This window comes from Oncorhynchus mykiss, chromosome 9, assembly GCF_057628025.1.
Source record: "Oncorhynchus mykiss isolate SJ-2025 chromosome 9, ASM5762802v1, whole genome shotgun sequence".
Lineage (NCBI taxonomy): Eukaryota > Metazoa > Chordata > Actinopteri > Salmoniformes > Salmonidae > Oncorhynchus > Oncorhynchus mykiss.
This window is the reverse complement of record NC_143030.1, coordinates 14869005-14892639: the sequence shown is the minus strand read 5'-3', so window position 1 is coordinate 14892639 and position 23635 is coordinate 14869005. Positions and strand designations below refer to the sequence as shown.

At 42.7% G+C, this 23635-nt stretch overlaps 1 protein-coding gene across 6 annotated transcripts; it reads left to right on the top strand.

Moving 5' to 3' along the window:
- The first annotated feature begins 1179 nt into the window (after positions 1 to 1179).
- LOC110531465 (AP-1 complex subunit sigma-1A) lies at positions 1180 to 19899 on the top strand. Of its 6 annotated transcripts, none has more exons than XR_016483095.1 (6): positions 1193 to 1367; positions 2059 to 2095; positions 12883 to 13061; positions 14867 to 15106; positions 17015 to 17152; positions 17539 to 19899. XR_016483095.1 is itself a non-coding variant. In XM_036987357.2 (6 exons), the coding sequence occupies exons 3-6, from the start codon at positions 12883 to 12885 to the stop codon at positions 17584 to 17586; spliced, it is 474 nt and encodes a 157-aa protein (XP_036843252.1). In that variant the 5' UTR covers positions 1196 to 1367; positions 2059 to 2095; the 3' UTR covers positions 17587 to 19899. The 6 variants fall into 6 exon arrangements, 2 of the variants coding, with proteins under 2 accessions (XP_021470350.2, XP_036843252.1); XM_036987357.2 differs by having other exon boundaries at positions 1196 to 1367; positions 14998 to 15106; XR_016483094.1 differs by lacking the exon at positions 2059 to 2095 and having other exon boundaries at positions 1180 to 1367.
- Positions 19900 to 23635: the final 3736 nt, after the last annotated feature.

The window sequence follows — 23635 nt, the reverse complement described above, 5'->3', positions numbered from 1 at the left end:
ATGAGTTGCAGATAAACCAGATGTGGAGACTGAGGTTGAAGTTAGCTGAGTAGTAGAGGGTAAACAGGTCAAGAGGGGTGTTCAAGGTAGTGGTGGTGAGTAAAATCAAGAGCAAAGTAGTTGGGTGGTGAGATGTGGAACAGAAGACAGAGTAGTAAACTGCAATGAGAGGATAAACAGTGTCAGACAAGGAAACAGGCACAGCAGCGTAACAGAATATTGCATAATCATAAATGGCTAGAATCATGAACTGACTGAGCAGAGATTACAATCCGGCAGAGTAGAAGCGGCAGGACTGAGTATTTGTAGAGGTCTTGATTATGGAACGAGTTGCAGCTGGTAGGGATCTGCTCTGACTCCAGCACACCTGTCTCCAACCACACAATCACACAGAGAGGGAGAGGGAGAGAGAGAGTGTGTACAGGGGGAGTAACTGCAGGTCAAGAAGACACCGGATGAACACCAGAGGGTGTAGCAGGAGCAGATGTGACAATATCTACATTTTTGGGTTGTATTCTTTTGTCCAAGACTGATGGTTTTTCTAGAATCATTTACCCAAGTCAGTCCCTTTTTATTTATTCTAATAACATTTTAAAAAGTAAATTCTGTTATACTTAGATTTGTTTGGAGGAACAAAAAGCATTCTATTCGGAAATCTCAATTAGTGAAAGACTATGATCGTGGAGGTTTACAGGCTATTGATTTTGAGTCGTTAGTGGGTGCTTTTAGAATGAATTGTTAAAATTACGTCTGTCTAATCCTGCCGCTATGCGGTATCATATCCCTAACAGTCTGTTTAATTAACTTGGTGGACTTGAAATGAAATGTGATTTTGAACCTCCATAATTACCTGTGAAATTGTCTAAGTTTCATCAGTAAATTTGATTTTTCCCTCATAAAACATTGATTGGGAATAATAGAGTTATTAAAATGATCAGGAAATCCATTTTCAAAGGCCTTTGGTTTGACAAGGGTATTCATTTTGTGCATGTGTGTGGTGGGGGCGGTTCGCCTGGTGTTTTAGTATTTTATTTTTTCATTGTATTCACAGGATTGTCCCTGTATAGATGTGTATTATTGTTATTATTGTTGCAATACATTAAAATAAAATAAAAATACAGAGAGTTGGCCTGGCTACAAAACGGTTGCCTCAAAATGCGCAATGCGCATGTTCAGCGTGCTGACGTAAGTCACCGGATTCTTTCCTACTACTAGCTTGTTGACTGGCCGAACGGGTTGTTCGCGTTAGCCGTACTGTTCTGCTGAAACAGAGATGGAGTGTTGACGCTTGCTGCGTTTAAAACCAAATCAAGTCATTCATATAGGAAGATACGCGTTAATATTTGCGTCGAGAACCCGATAAAATGGTAAGTATTGTCGGCGATAGTATCGCCATAAAAATAGTTGACTAGCTAAAGCTAACCTGCTAGCTCATTAGCTAGCAAAGTGTATGGTTTCAGGAAGCAGTGTAAACCAAGCCGGTTGGCCAACTGACAGTTGAACTGTGTTACCTAGTTAGCAATGTAAAGTGGTTAATGCTAAAATACAGGTAACTGCTTGCTGATAGACAGGCTGTACATTCGAATTGTATCTAATATCAATTCTAACTTCGCCAGCAAGCTGTATGCTCATTAGTTAGCAAGTTAGCTTCGAGGCTTCAAACTAACCTTTGATATTTGCTTAGCCAGATACTATAGTGATTAGACCATTGTCATTGGATTAGACAAAAATCTATCTAGATACCTGCAATGATACAAATGAACAATGTGTGTTGATTTAAATGTGCAGCTAACTATTCAGGCACTAGTTTCTCTGTTGCGGACCTGTTTGTCAGTCAGTTAGGCTAACTACCTATTGTATTGCTGCCCTGATACCTTTTATTGTACAAGTGTGGACAGAATTATGAACTGTTGACTGTTAGACCATGTCCACCTTTGTAAACTTCATAAACACTCCTTTCATCAGTACACTCCAATACAAATGGGAAATGCTGTCTCAATGTCACCAGTATCCTACTACAGGACATAACACCCCTTCCGTGTCTCTTCTCTCTGTCAGATTATTACTAGAGAGAAAGCACTGAGCGGGTTTGACTGTAAGTAAAGTGGAACTAGTATAGCCCAAGTAGTCTGTATTATTGATTGGTGTGAGTAGTTTGTACTAGAGCTGGGACGATGAACCAAAAATGATCGACACCAACCAAACACTTATCTTTTGCTAATATCGTTATGATAAATAACCTCTAGGGCTCTACTGGAGAAATGTAAAGTTTGAACTGAAATAAATGTGCTAATATGGGTTATTTTTAATGGGACAATTGATAGCTATAACAGTAACAGTTTTAATGGTAATATAAAAAAAGACCTACACACTGTGATAAACTTAATGTTCAAATTATCGTGATAATTCATTTATAGTGGATTTTTGTCTATCACCCAGCTCTAGTTCGTACGGTTCGTCTAGTTCTGTGTATTTAACCTTTGGTCCCTAACATCATGTGTAGCTCAGCTTTGCTTCTGTGTTTTTCGTGGTAACTAACTATTTGTAGTGCCAGTCTGTTTGTGCCATCATGGCAACTCCTTGTTTGTCATTAAGTGACAAGGAGTTGCCATGATGGCACAGACAGACTGGCACTCAGGCTACTTTTTATTTTTTTTTTATTTAACCCTTATATTACCAGGTAAGTTGACTGAGAACACGTTCTCATTTACAGCAACGACCTGCGGAATAGTTACAGGGGAGATGATACTAACTACTGATGTTCTCTGTATAGCTTTCAATCTAATATTGTGTTTGCTTTAGCCTCAGTTGAACTTTTAATGATCCCTACAGTTGCTGTCAATAATATTTGATTACTAAACTAACTAATATTTATGGTTGTCTGGTCATTGCTTCTTGAAGAGTGATGGGTCTCTGAGTTCTAATTGTGTTTTACATGGACATATTGTACACAGAAGAGCTCTGTCAAGTCTGTTAAGTCGGCTAAGTCGGCTAAATTTAATGTTAGCGCAAACAGATCGGGAACCAGACTGTCTTGCCAACTCATATATGGTCATTGTCATGCCAAATGCGACAACGACCATAGGAGATCTGGGCCCAGGCTACAATACTGTGGGTCCATTGACAGACTTATGACTGCTGCTGCAACATCACATCATATTTTAGGATCTGACACGGATGAGACTAAGAATACTCCCAAAGAGAATTCTATTCTTGTACACAACATGGCCGCTTCTACCGCATCACATGCCTCTCTCGCTCTGTAGTGTCTCTGAGGACACGCTGTTTAGTTCTCACATCTTCACTGTTCTTGTTTTCTCTCTCTTTTTCTCACACACACACACACACACACACGCAGGTAGGCAGGCATTATGCACTACGCACATATGTTTATGGAGTAATTTTAGAAGGTGACTTTCACATATGATAATGTTGCAGGCAGGCTGTATTACAGAGTTGAGAATGAGATCCGGGCCAGAGTTAATGAGAATGGTTGGTGTGAGTTGGGCCATATGCTACCGGGGTTAATGTTTGTGCTACAGTAGTATCGAGGAGATTGACGCTCCGTCAGGCCACATGGTGCCAGGGAGTTCCAGTGTTCTATAGCAATCTCTGCTACTGGACAGTTGTTCCTCCTCAATATTAACACTGTGGGCATACAGTAGACCAGTGGTTCCCAACCTTTTTATAGTCCTGTACCCCTTCAAACATTCAACCTCCAGCTGTGTACCCTTTCTAGCACCAGGGTTAGCGCATGTTGTTTTTTTGCCATCTTTGTAAGCCTGCCACACACACTAATCGATACATTTTATTAAACATAAGAATGAGTGAGTTTTTGTCACAACCCGGCTCGTGGGAAGTGACAAAGAGCTCTTATAGGACCAGGGCACACATAATAATCATCAATAATTTTGCTCTTTATTTTAGAGGTCGACTGATTATGATTTTTCAACGCCGATGCCGATTATTGGAGGACCAAAAAAGCCGGTACCGATTTAATAGACCTATATTTATTTTTTTGTAACAATACTGAATGAACACTTATTTTAACTTAATATAATACATCAATAAAATCAATTTAGCCTCAAATAATAAAACATGTTCAATTTGGTTTAAATAATGCAAAAACAAAGTGTTGGAGAAGAAAATAAAAGGGCAATATGTGCCATGTAAGAAAGCTAACGTTTAAGTTCCTTGCTCAGTACATGAGAATATATGAAAGCTGGTGGTTCCTTTTAACATGAGTCTTCAATATTCCCAGGTAAGAAGTTTTAGGTTGTTGCTATTATAGGAATTATAGGACTATTTCCCTCTATACTAGAGGTCGACCTCTGTCCGATTTAATTAGGGCCGATTTCAAGTTTTCATAACAATCGGAAATTGGTATTTTTGGGCGCAGATTATTATTTTTTTCAAGTATTATTTTTTTACAACTTTATTTAACTAGGCAAGTCAGTTAAGAACACGTTCTTATTTTCAATGACGGCCTAGGAACGTTCTGCCTCGTTCAGGAGCAGAACGACAGATTTTTACCTTGTCAGCTCGGGGGATCCAATCTTGCAACCTTACAGGTAACTAGTCCAACGCTCTAACTACCTGATTACATTACATTGCACTCTACGAGGAGCCTGCCTATTACGCGAATGCAGTAGAAGCCAAGGTAAGTTGCTAGCTAGCATTAAACTTATCTTATAAAAAAACAATCAATCAACGACTGTCGTTGCTCCAATGTGTACTTAACCATAAACATCAATGCCTTTTCTTAAAATCAATACACAAGTATATATTTTTAAACCTGCATATTTAGCTAAAAGAAATCCAGGTTAGCAGGCAATATTAACCAGGTGAAATTGTCACCTCTTGCGTTCATTGCACGCAGAGTCAGTGTATATGCAACGGTTTGGTCCGCCTGGCTCATTGCGAACTATTTTGCCAGAATTTTATGTAATTATGACATAACATTGACGGTTGTGCAATGTAACAAGAATATTTAGACTTAGATAAAATACGGAACGTATTTCTGTGTGTTTATTATACGCTGCTCAAAAAAATAGAGGGAACACTAAAATAACACATCCTAGATCTGAATGAAATATTCTTAATAACTACTTTTTTCTTTGCATAGTTGAATGTGCTGACAACAAAATCACACAAATTTTATCAATGGAAATCACATTTATCAACCCATGGAGGTCTGGATTTGGAGTCACAAAAGTGGAAAACCACACTACAGGCTGATCCATCTTTGATGTAATGTCCTTAAAACAAGTCAAAATGAGGCTCAGTAGTGTGTGTGGCCTCCACGTGCCTGTATGACCTCCTTACAACGCATGGGCATGCTCCTGATGAGGTGGCGGATGGTCTCCTGAGGGATCTCCTCCCAGACCTGGACTAAAGCATCCGCCAACTCCTGGACAGCCTGTGGTGCAACGACACACTCCAGCCACATGAGGTCTAGCATTGTCTTGCGTTAGGAGGAACCCAGGGCCAACCGCACCAGCATATGGTCTCACAAGGGGTCTGAGGATCTCATCTCAGTACCTAATGGCAGTCAGGCTACCTCTGGCGAGCACATGGAGGGCTGTGCGGCCCCCCCAAAGAAATGCCACCCCACTCCATGACTGACCAACCGCCAAACTGGTCATGCTGGAAGATGTTGCAGGCAGCAGAACGTTCTCCACGGCATCTCCAGACTGTCACGTCTGTCACGTGCTCAGTGTGAACCTGCTTTCATCTGTGAAGAGCACAGGGCGCCAGTGGCGAATTTGCCAATCTTGGTGTTCTCTGGCAAATGAAAAACGTCCTGCACGGTGTTGGGCTGTAAGCACAACCCCCACCTGTGGACGTCGGGCCCTCATACCACCCTCATGGAGTCTGTTTCTGACCGTTTGAGGAGACACATGCACATTTGTGGCCTGCTGGAGGTCATTTTGCAGGGCTCTGGCAGTGCTCCTCCTGCTCCTCCTTGCACAAAGGCGGAGGTAGTGGTCCTGCTGCTGGGTTGTTGCCCTCCTACGGCCTCCTCCACGTCTCCTGATGTACTGGCCTGTCTCCTGGTAGCGCCTCCATGCTCTGGACACAGCAAACCTTTTTTTCCACAGCTCGCATTGATGTGCCATCCTGGATGAGCTGCACTACCTGAGCCACTTGTGTGGGTTGTAGACTCCGTCTCATGCTACCACTAGAGTGAAAGCACCGCCAGCATTCAAAAGTGACCAAAACATCAGCCAGGAAGCATAGGAACTGAGAAGTGGTCTGTGGTCACCACCTGCAGAACCACTCCTTTATTGGGGGTGTCTTGCTAATTGCCTATAATTTCCACCTGTTGTCTATTCCATTTGCACAACAGCATGTGAAATGTATTGTCAATCTGTTTTGCTTCCTAAGTGGACAGTTTGATTTCACAGAAGTGTGAGTGACTTGGAGTTACATTGTGTTGTTTAAGTGTTCCCTTTATTTTTTTGAGCAGTGTAGTTAAGTCTGATTTGATAGAGCAGTCTGACTGAGGGGTGGTAGGCAGCAGCAGGCTCGTAATAGTCAAAGGTACATGGTTTAGAGAGAAATAGTCAACGCGTTATAATTCCTGTAATAACTTGTGGCTGAACTTGAAAGGGGTTCCTTCGTTATTTTACCGTTCATGTCTTCCATAGAGAATGTCATGATCTACTTCAAATAAGGTCTGTGTTTCGTTCAGGTTTAAACCGCCTCTGTTCATGTCTTCCATAGAGAATGTCATGATCTACTTCCAATAAGGTCTGTTTCGTACAGGCTTAAACCGCCTCTGTTCATGTCTTCCATAGAGAATGTCTTGATCTACTTCAAATAAGGTCTGTGTTTCGTGCAGGTTAGGGTGCAGGTTAGGGTGCAGGCTTAAACCGCCTCTGTTCATGTCTTCCATAGATAATGTCTTGATCTACTTCAGATAAGGTCTGTGTTTCGTGCAGGTTAGGGTGCAGGTTAGAGTGCAGGTTAGGGTTCAGACTTAAACCGCCTCTGTTCATGTCTTCCATAGAGAATGTCTTGATCTACTTCATATAAGGTCTGTGTTTCGTGCAGGTTAGGGTGCAGGCTTAAACCACCTCTGTTCATGTCTTCCATAGAGAATGTCTTGATCTACTTCAGATAAGGTCTGTGTTTCGTGCAGGTTAGGGTGCAGGTTAGGGTTCAGGCTTAAACCGCCTCTGTGTTTTGATACCCATGTAAATCTCACTAGGAAAAGGTAACGTTTGTCAACATATTTTCATAAATCCACTCTACAAATTTTTTTATCTTCGCTTATATTTAGCCAATATTGATCAGAGTTACCTTGTCCTATGGATATCTACACAGTTATAACATTGGCACGGTGGTGTAAGCCTACACGAAACACAGACCTTATTTTAAGTGAATCTAAAAATATCCTATGGAATAAATGAATGAAGGAACCGCTTTTCATATTTTGATAGAAGGTGTCATGGGAATTATGACTCGCACTTTGGTAGTCAATTCTTACCATGCCCATTATTAAAATAGGATTTCCTGCATATAGAAATTACAGTTTTTGTTTTCAACATTCATCACAGGTAACTCAAACTCTATTTTTATTCAAACAGTTGACAGTATTTGTCTCCTAAGCAGACTCTTCAGTATCATTGTCACTTCAGAGCTGTGTTTTGTGTTCTAAAACTTCTTAACTGGGAACATTGAAGACCCATGAAAGCTGGTGGTTCGTTTTAACATATGTTCTCATGTTATTTGAGACTAAATGTATTTTATTTATGTATTATATTAAGTTAAAATTACATTGTTCATTCAGTATTGTTGCAATTGTCATTATTACAAAGTGTGTGTATATATACACAGTTTTTTTTAAATCGGCATCGGCTTTTTTTTGTCCTCCAATAATCGGTATCGGCATTGAAAAATCAGAATCGGTCGACCTCTACTCTATACCATTTGTATTTCATTAACCTTTGACTATTGGATGTTCTTATAGGCACTTTAGTATTGCCAGTGTAACAGTATAGCTTCTGTCCTCCCTGGGCTCGAACCAGGAACACAACGACAACAGCCACCCTCGAAGCAGCGTTACCCATGCAGCGCAAGGGGAACAACCACTCCAAGGCTCAGAGCGAGTGAGGTTTGAAACGCTGTTAGCGCGCACCCCGCTAACTAGCTAGCCATTTTACTTCGGTTACACCAGCCTCATCCCGGGAGTTGATAGGCTTGAACTCATAAACAGTGCAATGCTTGACGCACAATGAAGAGCTGCTGGCAAAACGCACGAAAGTGCTTATTGAATGAATGCTTACGAGCCTGCTGCTGCCTACCACCGCTCAGTCAGATACTTGTATGCTCAGTCAGATTATATGCAACGCAGGACACGCTAGATAAACTAGTAATATCATCAACCATGTGTAGTTAACTAGTGATTATGAGTGATAGTTTTTTATAAGGTAAGTTTAATGCTAGCTAGCAACTTACCTTGGCCTACTGCATTCGTCTGTCAGGCAGTCTCCTTGTGGAGTGCAACGAGAGGCAGGTGGTTAGAGCGTTGGACTAGTTAACTGTAAGGTTGCAAGATTGGATCCCCCGGGCTGACAAGGTTAAAATCTGTCGATCTGCCGCTGAACGAGGCAGTTAACCCACCGTTCCTAGGCCGTCATTGAAAATAAGAATGTGTTCTTAACTGACTTGCCTAGTTAAATAAATATTAAATAAAGGTGTAAAAAAAATGGCCAAATCCAATAATACTGATTTCCGATTGTTATGAAAAATTAGGGCCGATTTCAAGTTATCGGCCATTCCAATTAATCGGCCGACCTCTACTTTATTTGGCCATTTTACATGTAAAACCTTATTTGTTCGTCAAAAATTGTGAATAACTCACCACAGCTTAATGAGAAGGGTGTGCTTCAAAGGATGCACATAACTCTGCAATGTTGGGTTGTATTGGAGAGAGTCTCTTAAATCATTTCCCACACAGTCTGTGCCTGTGTTTAGTTTTCATGCTAGTGCATGCTGAGAATCCACTCTCACATACAGTTGAAGTTTACATACACCTTAGCAAAATACATTTAAACTCAGTTTTTCACAATTCCTGACATTTAATCCTAGTAAAAATTCCCTGTCTTAGGTCAGTTAGGATCACTACTTTATTTTAAGAATGTGAAATGTCAGAATAATATTAGAGAATAATTTATTTTAGCTTTTATTTCTTTCATCACATTCCCAGTGGGTCAGAAGTTTGCATACACTCCATTTGTATTTGGGAGCATTGCCTTTAAATTGTTTAACTTGGGTCAATCGTATCGGGTACCCTTCCACAAGCTTCCCACAATAAGTTGGGGGAATTTTGGCCCATTCCTCCTGACAGAGCTGGTGTAACTGAGTCAGGTTTGTAGGCCTCCTTGCTCACACACACTTTTTCAGTTCTGCCCACAAATCTTCTATAGGATTGAGGTCAGGGCTTTGTGATGGCCACTCCAATACCTTGACTTTGTTCTACTTAAGCCATTTTGCCAAAACTTTGGAAGTATGCTTGGGGTCATTGTCCATTTGAAAGACCCATTTGCGACCAAGCTTTAACCTCCTGACTGATGTCTTGAGATGTGGATATATTGAAGCCACATAATTTTCCTCCCTCATGATCTCTCCCCCCGGCAGCAAAGCACCCCCCACAACATGATGCTGCCACCCCTGTGCTTCACGGTTGGGGTGGTGTTCTTCGGCTTGCAAGCCTTCCCCCTTTTTCCTCCAAACATAACAATGGTTATTATGGCCAAACAGTTCTATTTTTGTTTCATCAGACCAGAGGACATTTTTCCAAAAAGTACAATCTTTGTCCCCATGTGCAGTTGCAAACCGTAGTCTAGCTTTTTTATGACGGTTTTGGAGCAGTGGCTTCTTCCTTGCTGAGCGGCCATTCAGGTTATGTTGATATAGTACTTATTTTACTGTGGATATAGATGCTTTTGTACCTGTTTCCTCCAGCCTCTTCACAAGGTCCTTTGCTGTTGTTCTGGGATTGATTTGCACTTTTCGCACCAAAGTACGTTCATATCTATGAGACAGAACGAGTCTTCTCCCTGAGCGGTATGACGGCTGCGTGGTCCCATGGTGTTTATACTTGCTACTATTGTTTGTTCAGATGAACGTGGTACCTTCAGGCATTTGGAAATTGCTCCCAAGGGTGAACCAGTCTTGTGGAGGTCTACAAAAAAAAATTCTGAGGTCTTGGCTGATTTCTTTTGATTTTCTCATGATGTCAAGCGAAGAGGCACTGAGTTTGAAGGTAGGCCTTGAAATACATCCACAGGTACACCTCCAATTGACATCATTTATCAGAAGCTTCTGAAGCCATGGCATAATTTTCTGGAATTTTCCAAGCTGTTTAAAGGCACAGTCAACTTAGTGTATGTAAACTTCTGACCCACTGAACTTGTGATATTGAAATAATCTGTCAGTAAACAGTTTTTGGAAAAATGACTTGCCATGCACAAAGTGGATGTCCTAACCGACTTGCCAAAACTATAGTTTGTTAACAAGAAATTTGTTGAGTGTTTGAAAAGTCCAACCTAAGTGTATGAAAACCTGCGAGTTCAACTGTAGGTACGTGGTTGCAAAGGGCATCAGTGTCTTAATAGTGCTATTTGCCAATGCAAGAAACTCTGAGCGTAGCCCTATCCAGAAATCTGGCGGTGGCTTCTGATTTAAATGTAATTTTCACCAAACCGCTTGTTGCAATTTCGATGAGTTCTCTTGTTCAGATATCGGTAAATGGACTGGAGGCAGGGCATGAAAGGGATATTTTCCATTTCGGGAAAGTACCTGCGTAATTGTGCACCCAGTTCACTCAGGTGCTTTGCGATATCACATTTGATATTGTCCGTAAGCTTGAGTTAATTTGCACACACAAAATCATACAAATGGAAAGACCTGTGAGTTGTCCTTGTTAATGCAGACAGAAAAGAGCTCCAACTTCTTAATCATAGCATTATTTTTTTTCCCCCGTACATTGAAATAGTTGCGGAGAGTCCCTGTAATCCTAGATTCAGATCATTTGGGTGAGGAAAAAACATCACCCAGACAGGCCAGTCGTGTGAGAAACTCGTCATCATGCAAGCAGTCAGACAAGTGAAAATGATGGTCCGTAAAGAACTTTAAGCTCGTCTCTCAATTAAAAAAACATCAATACTTTGCCCCTTGATAACAAGTGCACTTCTGTATGTTGTAAAAGCATTACATGGTCGCTGCCCATATCATTGCATAATGCAGAAAATACACAAGAGTTCAGAGGCCTTGCTTTAACAAAGTTAACAATTTTCACTGTAGTGTCCAAAACGTCTTTCAAGCTGTCAGGCATTCCCTTGGCAGCAAGAGCCTCTCGGTGGATGCTGCAGTGTACCCAAGTAGCGTCGGGAGCAACTGCTTGCACGCGTGTTACCACTCCACTACGTCTCCCTGTCATGGCTTTTGTGCCATCAGTACAGATACCAACACATCTTGACCACCAAAGTCCATTTGATGTCACAAAGCTGTCCACTACTTTAAAAATATCCTCTCCTGTTGTCCTGGTTTCCAGTGGTTTGCAGAAGAGGATGTCTTCCTTAATTGACCCCCCCATGAACGTAACGGACATATACTAGGAGCTGTGCCAGGCCCTGTTGACTCATCCAGCTGTAACGCATAGAATTCACTGGCTTGTATGCAAAGCAGTAATTGTTTAAAAACATCTCCTGCCATGTCGCTGTACGTCATGAAACAGTATTTGATGAAGACATTGTTTGTATAGTAGTTTTTTTTCTTGGAGGGGGGGCTATCCCCCCCCCCAACATTGTCCCAGCCATATCTGTGGCAGCAGCAATAATTAATTCCTCTACAATAGTATGGGGCTTGCCTGTCCAAGCCACTCGGTAGCTCACCATATAAGACTCTTCTAGCCCCTTCTTATTAATGGTATCTGTTGCTTTTATACATGTCTTGCTACCCGAAAGTCATCTTTATTCTCGCTCAAACTCCCGTGGCTTATTTTTCATATTGTCATGTTTCGTTTATAAATGTCTGCACAAGAGTGAAGGTTTCCCGTGAGAGAGTAATGGTTCATGTGATTGGGTGTTAATTATTTGACTAGGCTTCCTGTATTTGACATTGTTTTTATTTACCTGAACACTAGATGGTTTAATTACATTTTTGGCAGTGAAACGAGGGTGGGGGGGGAGAGAAACCTCACCCAAATGTATAGCCCCATTGGAAAATATAAATGTACTGTTTGAAAATGGGAAGGGGAAAAATAAATATATGATTTCTTAAACGGATTTTTTTTTTTAAATCACATTTGTATTTGGCGTACCACTGACAGCATTACTCCAGTTTAGAAATACCTGCAGTAGACTCCTGTGAAAATGTTTTGAAAAAATAATGCACTTGAGTCATGAGGTAAGGGCTCTGTCTGTCTTCCTCTCTCTCTCTCTTCCTCCATTGGTTTTCCTCATCTGTCTTCCTCTCTCCCTCCCACCTTGCTCTCTGTCTTCCTCTCTCCCTCATTTCTTCCTCCCTCTCCCTCCCACCTTGCTCTCTGTCTTCCTCTCTCCCTAATTTCTTCCTCCCACCTTGCTCTCTCGCTCCCTCATTTCTTCCTCTCCCTCCCTCCCACTGCGCTCTACCATCATCCCAGTGCAGGCTGTTAATGTATCAGACTCACTGTGTGTGGTGTGTGTGTCCAGTATTGATCCAACAACTGAATATTTATCTTTATTATGCCTATATCTCCCTTCTGGTAGCCTCTGTCTATCATACCCCCTGCTTCCTCCTCCACGCTCCCTGGTTTCCCAGACACAGATTAAACCTAGTCTTGGACAACCGATATATTTCAGTTTCTTGCTATCTCCTCCCCCTGTATAGATGCGTTTCATGCTGCTGTTCAGTCGGCAGGGGAAGCTGCGTCTCCAGAAGTGGTACACTGCCACGGCTGAGAGGGACAAGAAGAAGATGGTCAGGGAACTGATGCAGGTGGTCCTGGCCCGCAAACCCAAAATGAGCAGCTTCCTGGAGTGGAGGGACCTCAAGATCGTCTACAAGAGGTACTGGAATATCTCTGTCTCTCTGTCTCAACACACACAGTAGATATACATTCATAATATTCATGACATAATCACCTCCTACATGTACAGTACCACATCCTACACTTCCCTAAAAGGACAGGCTGTTTGTTGTATACCTACGTTTTCATGGTTGTGTGGAACAGCAGGTAGGCGCTACCCACTGTTCTCACACACACACACACACACACTTGAGCATGTGCTCCATGGGCTGCTATCTGTGAGCTATATGTGCATTAGTATCTGAAATGATGCATACTCACTCTCTCTAGGGGGCCTCTGGAAAGTGTTAATTGTGGAATGAGCTTCTGAAATGGCAACTGTCTCCAAAAATGAGCTGTCATGGTTGGAATGATGAGTCAACCAGTGACTCAGTGTTTGGTGTTACGTTCTAATCATTCCCCCCCATCAAAACATCTGGCCCCACTTTACTGGTAATAATTGCCATTCAAATGTGTTTCCAGGGGGGACGTTAATAATTGCCCTTAAAACGTGGTTCTGGGGGAGGGGGGGTGGATTAAAAGAGACAGAATGTCACCTCGTGATATGACTGTGTGTGTGATCACAGTGAATCGCCCAGGCTCCAGGCTGTCTTTCAGGCATGTGTATCGTTTTCTCCCAACACGGATGTCTCACAGCAGACAGCGTTTTAGATTGTACAGTGTGTTTCAATACAGCGGATGCTCTGTGATTCTGTTTTAACACTCATTCCACCACTCATGCAGAAGGCATCCACACACAGCACTCTTGGTTAAAGCTGCCCATAGGATCCCACAGTAGCTTAGAGGTTAGACACACCGAGACCTGACGGGTCGATAGGTACTTATCACAGTAGTAGGCCGTTCCTTCTTTTACTAGAACAAAGAACGTGCCTGTCAGTGGTCGACAATTTAGCTGAGCCAATTGGAGAGCCCGGACTAACTTAAATAAATGATAGTATGCTGCTTAATTGTTTTTCTAGAGCAAGTTTTTACGTCTTTTACATTTAGCTTAGGAGTTTTGCGCACAAATCTTTTTTTTGTTAGGTTTGATAATGTGCACTTGCAAGAACAAATCCTTTGATTTAATGATAATGTTGTTACGAGCCAGATGGCCACAACAAGGACTTACTACACATTTTAGCTAGCTATCAACATTAGCGCAGCTTGCTAGTTAGCCAACATTAGCTAACTACATATTTAGAAGTGGGCATAAGCCAAACAGCGTTGCTTTCTTAAGCTATCTAGGCAGACGGCAAATGATTTGAGTGAACAAAACATTTACTGCCGACAATGGACAGATGTACTAAGTATCTCTCGGCCGTCAGTATCCTTGGTGTGTGATGCTTTGACGCTCAGTGATTCTGTCGAAGCGTCTAATCATTGTGCGCTACAGTCGTGCAGTACCTGTTTCTGGCCAGGGGAGGGAGCCAACGAGCTGACTTCTCTAATGCTCTAACCCACAGATGCACACACTATGGTGTATAAGACTGGCACATGCCATTTTGAATATCACACCCCTTGAATTGTCTGACTACACTGCATAGACTTGAGTCATTAAAGAGGCAATCTGCATTCAAACAATAACAAAGAGCCACCCGCCACTGTTTTGGTAGAAAGGCTGAGGATTTAGCTGCTACACTGCATAGATTGGCATGGTTAACAGCAGCATATCAAGATTCGCTTTCAGTAGTTCTTAGTTTTCCTGGGTTACGGACTGGACTGGCGCTCCAGAGATTCCCCCAGGACCTTTTATTCTCAGCTAAACCTAGGTTTGCAAAATTCTGTTAACTTTCCCTGAATTCCCAGGTTTTCCAGAAGTCCTGGTTGGAGGGTTCTAGATTCCCCGGTTATTCCCTCCTGCGGAACACCTTAGTTAACCTCAACGATTAAAGTTTGGGTGTGTTGATCTTCAGTAACACAACAGGTGTGTGTGTCAGGTATGCCAGTCTGTATTTCTGCTGTGCGGTGGAAGAGCAGGACAACGAGCTCATTACTCTGGAGGTCATCCACCGCTTCGTAGAGCTGCTGGATAAGTACTTCGGCAGTGTGAGTCACTCCAGCTCTCTCTCTCAACCCTCACGCTGTTTCTCCACCCTCTCTTTTGCTCTCTCACTCCTACTCTATATTTTTATCACTCTCTATTTTCCTATTCTTTCTTCTCTCTCTTTCTCATCCCTCACTCTCCTTCACCATCTTTTATTCTATTGCCAACTCTCTCTCATTCCCCTCTCCTGTAGCCAACCCTCTCGCTTTTTTTGTTCACTCCTGTGGCCAAATGTCTCTCCTGGCTCTGTGCCCCTCTCCTGGCTCTGTGCCCATCTCCTGGCTCTGTGCCCATCTCCTGGCTCTGTGCCCCTCTCCTCGCTCTGTGCCCCTCGCTCTGTGCCCCTCCCCCTCAATCTACAAATAATACCACATAATGATAAATCAAAAGAGGTTTCTCAAATTTTTTGCAATTTATTCCACAAAAAAAAATGGCAATATCACATTTACATAAGTATCCAGGCCCTTTACTCAGTACTTTGTTGAAGCGCCTTTTGCAGTGATTACAGACTTGAGTCTTCTTGCGTATGACGCTACAAGTTTGGAACACACTGTACTTGGGGAGTTTGCCCCATTCTTCTCTGCAGATCCTCTCAAGCTCTACCAGGTTGGATGGGGAGCGTCACTGCTCAGCTATTTTCAGGTGTGTCCAGAGCTGTTCGATCGAGTTCAAGTCCGGGCTCTGGCTGGGCCATTCAAGGACATTCAGAGACTTGTCCTGATGCCACTCCTGCGTTGTCTTGGCTGTGTGTTTAGGGTCGTTGTCCTGTTTTGAAGGTGAACCTTCACCTCCATCTGAGTTCCTGAGTGCTCTGGGCAGGTTTTTATCAAGGAACTCTGTACTTTGCTCTGTTTCTTTGCCTCGATCCTGACTAGTCTCCCAGTACCTGCTGCTGAAAAACATCCCCACATCATGATGCTGCTACCACCATGCTTCACCGTAGGGATGGTGCCAGGTTTCCTCCAGACGTGACGCTTGACATTCAGGCTAAAGAGTTCAATCTTGGTTTCATCAGACCTGAGAATCTTGTTTTTCATGGTCTGAGAGTCATTTAGGTGCCTTTTGACAAACTCCAAGTGGGTTGTCATCTGCCTTTTACTGTCGAGTGGCTTCTGTCTGGCCACTCTACCATAAAGAACTGATTGGTGGAGTGCTGCAGAGATGGTTGTCCTTCTGGAAGGTTCTCCCATCTCCACAGAGGAACTCTAGAGCTCTGTCAGTGACCTCCCTGACCATGGCCATTCTCCCCCGATTGCTCAGTTTGGCTGAGTGGCCAGCTCTGGGAAGGTTCCAAACTTCTTCCTTTTAAGAATGAGTGAGGCCACTGTGTTCTTGGGAACCTTCAATGTTGCAGACATTTGTTGGTACCCTTCCCCAGATCTGTGCCTCGACATAATCCCGTCTCGGAGCTCTACGGACAATTTCTTCGACCTCATGGCTTGGTTTTGGCTCTGACATGCACTGTCAACTGTGGGAATTTATATAGACTGGTGTGTGCCTTTCCAAATCATGTCCAATCAGTTTAATTGGACTCCAAGTTGTAGAAACATCTCAAGGATGATCAATGAAAACAGGATGCACCTGAGCTCAATTTCGAGTCTCATAGCAAAGGGTCTGAATATGTATGTAAATAAGGTATTTCTGTATATTATTCGTAATAAATTTGCAAACATTTCTAAATCTGTTTTTGCTTTATCATTATGGGGTATTGTGTGTAGATTGCTGAGGATTTGTATTTCATCAATTTTAGAATAAGGCTGTAACGTAACAAAAATGTGGGAAAGAGTGAAGGGGTCTGAATGGACTGTATGGTCACTCTCTCCCCTCAAATTCTGTGTTTTTATGTAAGTGTACTTAGTAAATAAAGGTGATTCTGATTCCTTCCTGCGTGTGTGCGTGCGCCCTGGCAGGTTTGTGAGCTGGACATCATCTTTAACTTTGAGAAGGCCTACTTTATACTGGATGAGTTTCTGATCGGGGGAGAGATCCAGGACACGTCCAAGAAGAGTGTACTCAAGGCCATCGAACAGGCCGACCTACTGCAGGAGGTACACACACACACACCACAGGGAGAAGAAGTGATCTCTCTTATTAAAAATAATGTGAAACTCCAGCTAACCAGTGTTATTCATACTTCAAACTATTGAATGGCTGTTTTTAACCAACGTTTGGGTCTCACTCGACCTCAATCGGTGTATTTTGGAGTTCTCCCTACCATACTTGCTAGGACTCTACCTTAGAATGAATGATCTATGTTTTTTATGTTGTACGGTGGTGATAATCATTATCCTGTCAGAGCATCTGTTCTCCACAGAGATACTGCTAAATTACAAGAGGGGATGAGGTCATAGACCCTCATAATGTAATAATGTACATTCTAGACTTGTAAAATGTAATGCTATGCTGTTCCCCTTCTCTCTATCTCCCCCTACAGGAGGATGAATCTCCCAGGAGTGTTCTAGAGGAGATGGGTCTGGCATAGTGACAGCAGGGTACTCTGCTCACAACACTTTATCAGGCTACAGACAAAGACTCTTTGGGTTCCAGGTGCAGGGGGGAGGAAAGGGGGTTTGTGATGTGGGTGTGTATGGGGAGGGGGTAAATGGAGGGGTTTGGGTTAAGCGGGGGGGTCCGATGAGATTCACACCTTTGACGTTCTGGTACTACTGAATTCAAAGCATTGCTGACATTAATTGTATATTATCATGATGGTTTAAGGTTGCAAAGTGAACTTTCCCAAAATTCTCAAGTTTTCCAGAAATCCTGTATGGTGGATTCTGGATTTGTTGTTAAATCCTGTCTGATTCCTGGGGTTATACAACTATTTTAGGATAACCTGGGAATTTTTGGGAAGTTACCGGAATATTGCAACCGTAATGTATATTAGCTCTGTGAAAATCATTCCACTTTTGGCTGGAAGATTTATCTATTACTACTGTAATGTAACCCAGATTTGGGTTCAAATAGTATCTGAAAATCCTTCAAGTACTTCCAGCGTTTGCTTTGGCCTGCCTGGAGACCATTCTATTGGTTCCATTGTGCCAGGAAGTTTAATCAAGCTCGACTTTAAGTATTTGAAATGGTTTTAGAACCCAGGTCTGATTTGACCTTTGACATTTCCCTCAAAAGAGGCAGGTCAGAACACATCTCAAGCCTTTTTATAGCTGGGGATGCAATTAAACATCAAAACATCACTGAACAGGTTACTTTTGATCAGACTAGGGTTGCGTTGCCAAATGGCAACCTATTCCCTATATATAGTGCATATGGGCTCTGGTCAAAAGTAGGGCACTACATAGGGAATAGGGTGCCATTTGGGGGACATGAATTTGCTTTTAAATAAATGGCTGTTTTAAAATGTTTTGTATATGGACCACATGTTATGAGATTATTATTATTAATAATAGTAATATAATACGTTTGCTGTTTTTAAGGGAACACATTGATTGTCTGCGTTGGTGAGCTTTGTTGAACCTATAGTAGGATCTTGTCAGGGAACAAAAAGAAGTAACCTTGACATTCATATAAAGAGGAAGGGAAACCATCTGAAAATGATTCTACCCAACATTCCAGTTCCATCCAGAGTTCCTTTAGAATTCTAGTTCTGTGTTCTATTCCGGAACTGTTTCAGACCATCTCTCTGTCTTGCTCTCTTGTGTTGAGCAACTAACCTATGGAGAAGTCTGTGCCGTTTTAGCCCTTGTGTGGATGTGCTAACATGAATGTGTTTAAAGGGTGCAACGTGATGGTATATGATGAAGATGATGATGATTCAACTTAGTTAAAACGAACACAGGGCAAAAAAGTGTCAGTTTGTTTTTGAACTGCAATGCATAAAAATGTGAACTACTTTAAGATGCATGTGACTTTTTTTTGAGAAATACACCAAAAAAAATGGACCTAGCTACCATTCCTATATACACACACACACACGCACACACACACACTAAATGCAGTACTATATCACATGGCAGATCATTTCTCCCCAATTTCCGCCTCTGGAATACCTACTTTCCAAAGAGTCCTCATCTGTTTGTCTGCAACAAGAGGGAAGAAACTGCAACTAGTAGAGTTTAGCTTCAGACTATAAATGTGTGTTCTTGTAACCAGACTTTAGCCCTTTGCTTTTAACAAGGTACGTTCCAACCTTCATACCAACATACTACTTGCTAGTGTGCATTCCCAAATACGTTGCTTCACTCCAAGTAGTAGCAATACATAGGCTGTGTTCCAATATCCACGCTGGCATACCACTTAGAATTCATGCCCAATATATTACTTACCTACTTACCCAATCCTCTTTGTGTCTGGAGTAACGTAAGGCTTCTAGGAGAGAGCACCAGTGCCTCCGGTCTACAGCGTTCATGGTGAGGATGGATTAGATCAAGTCATACTCAATCTTCTTTTCAATCCTCCATCTCATCTGCCCTATATAGTGTTCTGTTCAAAGTGGGATGAAGTGATCTGAGCAATGGGACAGAGCTTCTTAGTGGTCTAGTGTGGATTATTGGAACTGCACCTGAAATTGGAAGATATTTTGAGTGGTGTTGATGTTTTTCAGGGACTCTGTGGTGTTTTATTCCTTTTGTAATCCAGCATTAGGGGTAGGAGGTCTGATAAATAACTACTGAACTACGGTCCAGTCATGGTGCCCTCTTCCCTGAATGTGTTTATTTAACTAGGCAAGTCAGTTAACAAATTCTTATTTGCAATGACGATTTACAATGGCTTTCAGACAGGGAATCATGTGGCAATGTAATTTTATAATGACAATAAAATCACATTTTAAAAGTATTGTGTATTTGTGCCTTCTGAATTGTTTAAATGTTTTACCTACCTTAGTTGAATGTACTGACAGTAAGTCGGCCTGGATAAGAGCGTCTGTCCTTATTTTAAATGTAAAATGTAACTGTAGCTAGTAATAGTTTGTTAAAGCATTTTGTGTTAACTACAGAATGCCCATGCATGTTTTTAATGGGTTCCGATAGTAGGAAGTCCCAGTCTATAGATTTTAATGCACAGCTACCAGTTGATGTAGCTGCTGTTTTGAAATTCAAGACGTTTCATGTGTCGGAAGCTGTTTTGTGGGAGATAAGGGAGTGTTTTTGTGTCGACATATGTTAAAGTGGATGCATGTGTTAGTGGGAAATGTCAGTCTCCTATAGGTGTAAATGCATACCTGTTGATGTAGCTACTGTTTTAAATTCCGAGAGAATCCAAAGCCAAGCTGTTTGTGTAAGATAGGGAGAGAGAAAGGAAGGGGAAAGAGAGATGGAGCCTCTAAGTGTATGAGTCACCGTTCTTTTGTGACCGTGTTGGAGTGAAGCTCAGCCTTGCCATACAGCGGAGAGAGAGCGAGACACGAGTCCGAGGGAGATGGAGGGATGAGATAAAGGAGGACAGTCTGTCTGTAAATAAGGGCAGAGAATAGGAGTACAGGGAGTGCAGGTGGATTTATTCAGGCAATACCTAACCCACCACAAACTATTCAATGTTTTCAGAGCAGTCACAAAGTATCGAGGATGAATTGGGCATTCAGGGCATCATGTTGGCACCAAACTGACATGGCCGTCTCTGAGCTACCATGGGGACGCAGCAGTAGCTTTGGGCTGACTAGCTGATGGAGATATGGCTCTACGCCAACCTATCAATATTGATCTTGCAAGTATACAATGAACACACTTCCCTGGCATACTTCCTAAAATAGTACAAAATATGCCTAAATACATTTGGGACAGTCCCTTGTCCCCTCTAACCCTCACATGGTCCTACTGGGCTCCCACACAGCCAGATACCCCTCTCTAACCCTCACATGGTCCTACTGGGCTCCCACATAGCCAGATACCTCTCTCTAAACCTCACATGGTCCTACTCGGTTCCCACACAGCCAGATACCTCTCTCTAACCCTCTGTATTGTTTCAGCAAGCCCACATTACAGTCACTGACAAAGGCTTGGAGAGAGCGCTAGTGAGGGAGAGAGAGGGGTGTGTGTGTCAGTTCCAAAGGTGTGGGTGGCTTAGTATCAGAGTAGGCAGGAAAGGGCTCTCAGATTTGCAATGGAAATACAGTACCCCCCCCCCCCCCCCACACACACACACACGGGCTGATAATTTGAGGTCGTACTGCATTCCCACAGACTGTTCCTGCTATGATGTTGAGGTTGGTGAACTCTCCCCTCCTCCTCCTGACTTCCCCTCCTCCTGACCTCCCCTCATCTTCCTCTTCTCATTTCCTCTCCTCGCTCACCTCTTTCGCAGATTCCCGCCCTCCCGCCATCCTTCTCTTCTAAATGGCAGTGATTAGCCCAAACCTTTTTTGAGAAAGCTATTATCCTTGGTGACGGTATGGGGCCCTGAAATAAACATAGCATTTTAACATTCTGCTCCATTCTGTTTTCCTTCTGATTACGTCCCAAACGGCACCCTATTCCCTACATAGTGCACTACTTTTACCTATGGGCCCTGGTCAAAAGTAGTGCACTCTAGCGGGAACTACATAGGGAACAGGGTGCCATTTGGGATGCACACCATCAATACATCATCAGTACACAGAGATGGAAAATGACTGGGAGTATATCACATAATAATGCAGGTCGTTGGGTGCACCGTGTGTGTGTGTGTGTGTGTGTGTGTGAGAGAGAGAGAGAGAGGGACTGAAGGAGAAAAAAACATGAGAGGGAAAGAAAGAGAGAGATGGGTCTGTTTTTGATTATGTGGGTGTGTATTCCATTTGTATGTATCATGTCCTAATATGGCCTGGCTGTGGCTGGTTATACCAGATGAACTATCTGTAGCTGGTTATACCAGATGAACTATCTCTAGCTGGTTATACCAGATGAACTATCTGTGGCTGTTTATATCAGATGAACTATCTGTGACTGGTTAAACCAGATGAACTATCTGTAGCTGGTTATACCAGATGAACTATCTGTGACTGGTTATACCAGATGAACTATCTGTAGCTGGTTATACCAGATGAACTATCTGTGACTGGTTATACCAGATGAACTATCTGTGACTGGTTATACCAGATGAACTATCTGTGGCTGGTTATACCAGATGAACTATCTGTGGCTGGTTATACCAGATGAACGATCTGTAGCTGGTTATACCAGATGAACTATCTGTAGCTGGTTATACCAGATGAACTATCTGTAGCTGGTTGGACTGGACCGGATCCACTCTGTTACATTACAGCAAAAAATACCATAAAATACATAATACAAATACTGAGGGAAAAATTAGGAAATTCTATTTTATACTAATACAATTGTAAGAGGAAGAGATTTTGTTTAAGAAGTAATACCAAAAAAAACATTTACAAGATAGTGGTCAATTATTGGTTCCCCTGTTTTCATTACTCTAGCCCACTCTCCTTGCAAGGATAATGACACTGCGCCTTTTACCAAAACATTTCATAAGATTGGAGACCACATTGGGAGGGGTCTTAGACCATTCCTCCATACTGAATCTTTCCAGATCCTTGATATCCTTCATATGCGCTTATGGACTGTCCTCTTTAATTCAGAATACAGGTTTTCAATGGGCTTCAAGTTCAGGGACTGAGATGGCCGTTGCAAAATGTTGATTTTGTGGTACTGCTTAAGGTTCATGACGCCCTTTGACCGTAACAAGGGCCCCAGGACCAGTCAGCAAAACAGCCCCATAAAATCAAAGATCCATCACCATATTTTACCGTAGGTGTGAGGTTGTTTTCTGCATATGCTTCTGTTTTACAACGCTAAACCCACCACTGGAATGCGTGGCCAAAGAGCTCTGACCACCGCCACCTGGAGTTTGGTGAACGGCATTGGCACTTCGGTTGGAATCGGCGCTATTGTCAGATGACGTGAAAATAGAGCTCTTTGGCCACGCACACCAGTGGACTGCAGTATGTATGTGTCTCTGTGTGAGTGTGTGCCTGACTGCGCATGCTGTGTGCACTTTGTGTGTGTGTGTGGCTGCCTGAGGGTTCTGCAGTGGTTCTGCATGAGGATGGAGGAGCGAAGGATGACTCACCCAGCAGAGGAGAGAAGGGAGGGATGGAGGACAGAGGGAGGACAGAGGGAGGGGGGGGAGTCACATGACCAATGAATCACTGCTGCTATCCCTCCGTGAGCCGTCTGCAGTCAACAACCTCTCCTTTCCTCTCCTCCTTTCTCCTTATCTCCTTCCCTTCATCCTTCTCTGCTCTTTTCCTTTCTTCCCCCTCTTATCCCATCCCTGCCTCCCTTCTCCTGCTCTTCTCATCCCTCCTTCTCTCCATCCCCTCCCCTCTCCTCTCATCCCCCATCCCTCCCACCTTCCTCCTTCCATCTATCCTCTCTTCACTTTCATTCTCTCATTTATTTTTAATCGATCTCTTTATTTAGACTATTGATATTCCTTTTGTTTGTTTCTGATAGTCATCGTTATTATTATTATTATCATTCTCTCTCTCTCACACACACACACAGAACCCCCCCCCCCCCCACTTCACCCATCCATGTATCCCATGCCTCCCTAGCCAAATTATTGAATAACCTATGACA

Coding starts and splice junctions, on each gene's coding strand:
- LOC110531465 (XM_021614675.3), top strand. Junction 13,062..14,997: donor CTCAAGATCGTCTACAAGAG/GTACTGGAATAT, acceptor TGTGTGTGTCAG/GTATGCCAGTCTGTATTTCT. Junction 17,153..17,538: donor AGGCCGACCTACTGCAGGAG/GTACACACACAC, acceptor CTCCCCCTACAG/GAGGATGAATCTCCCAGGAG.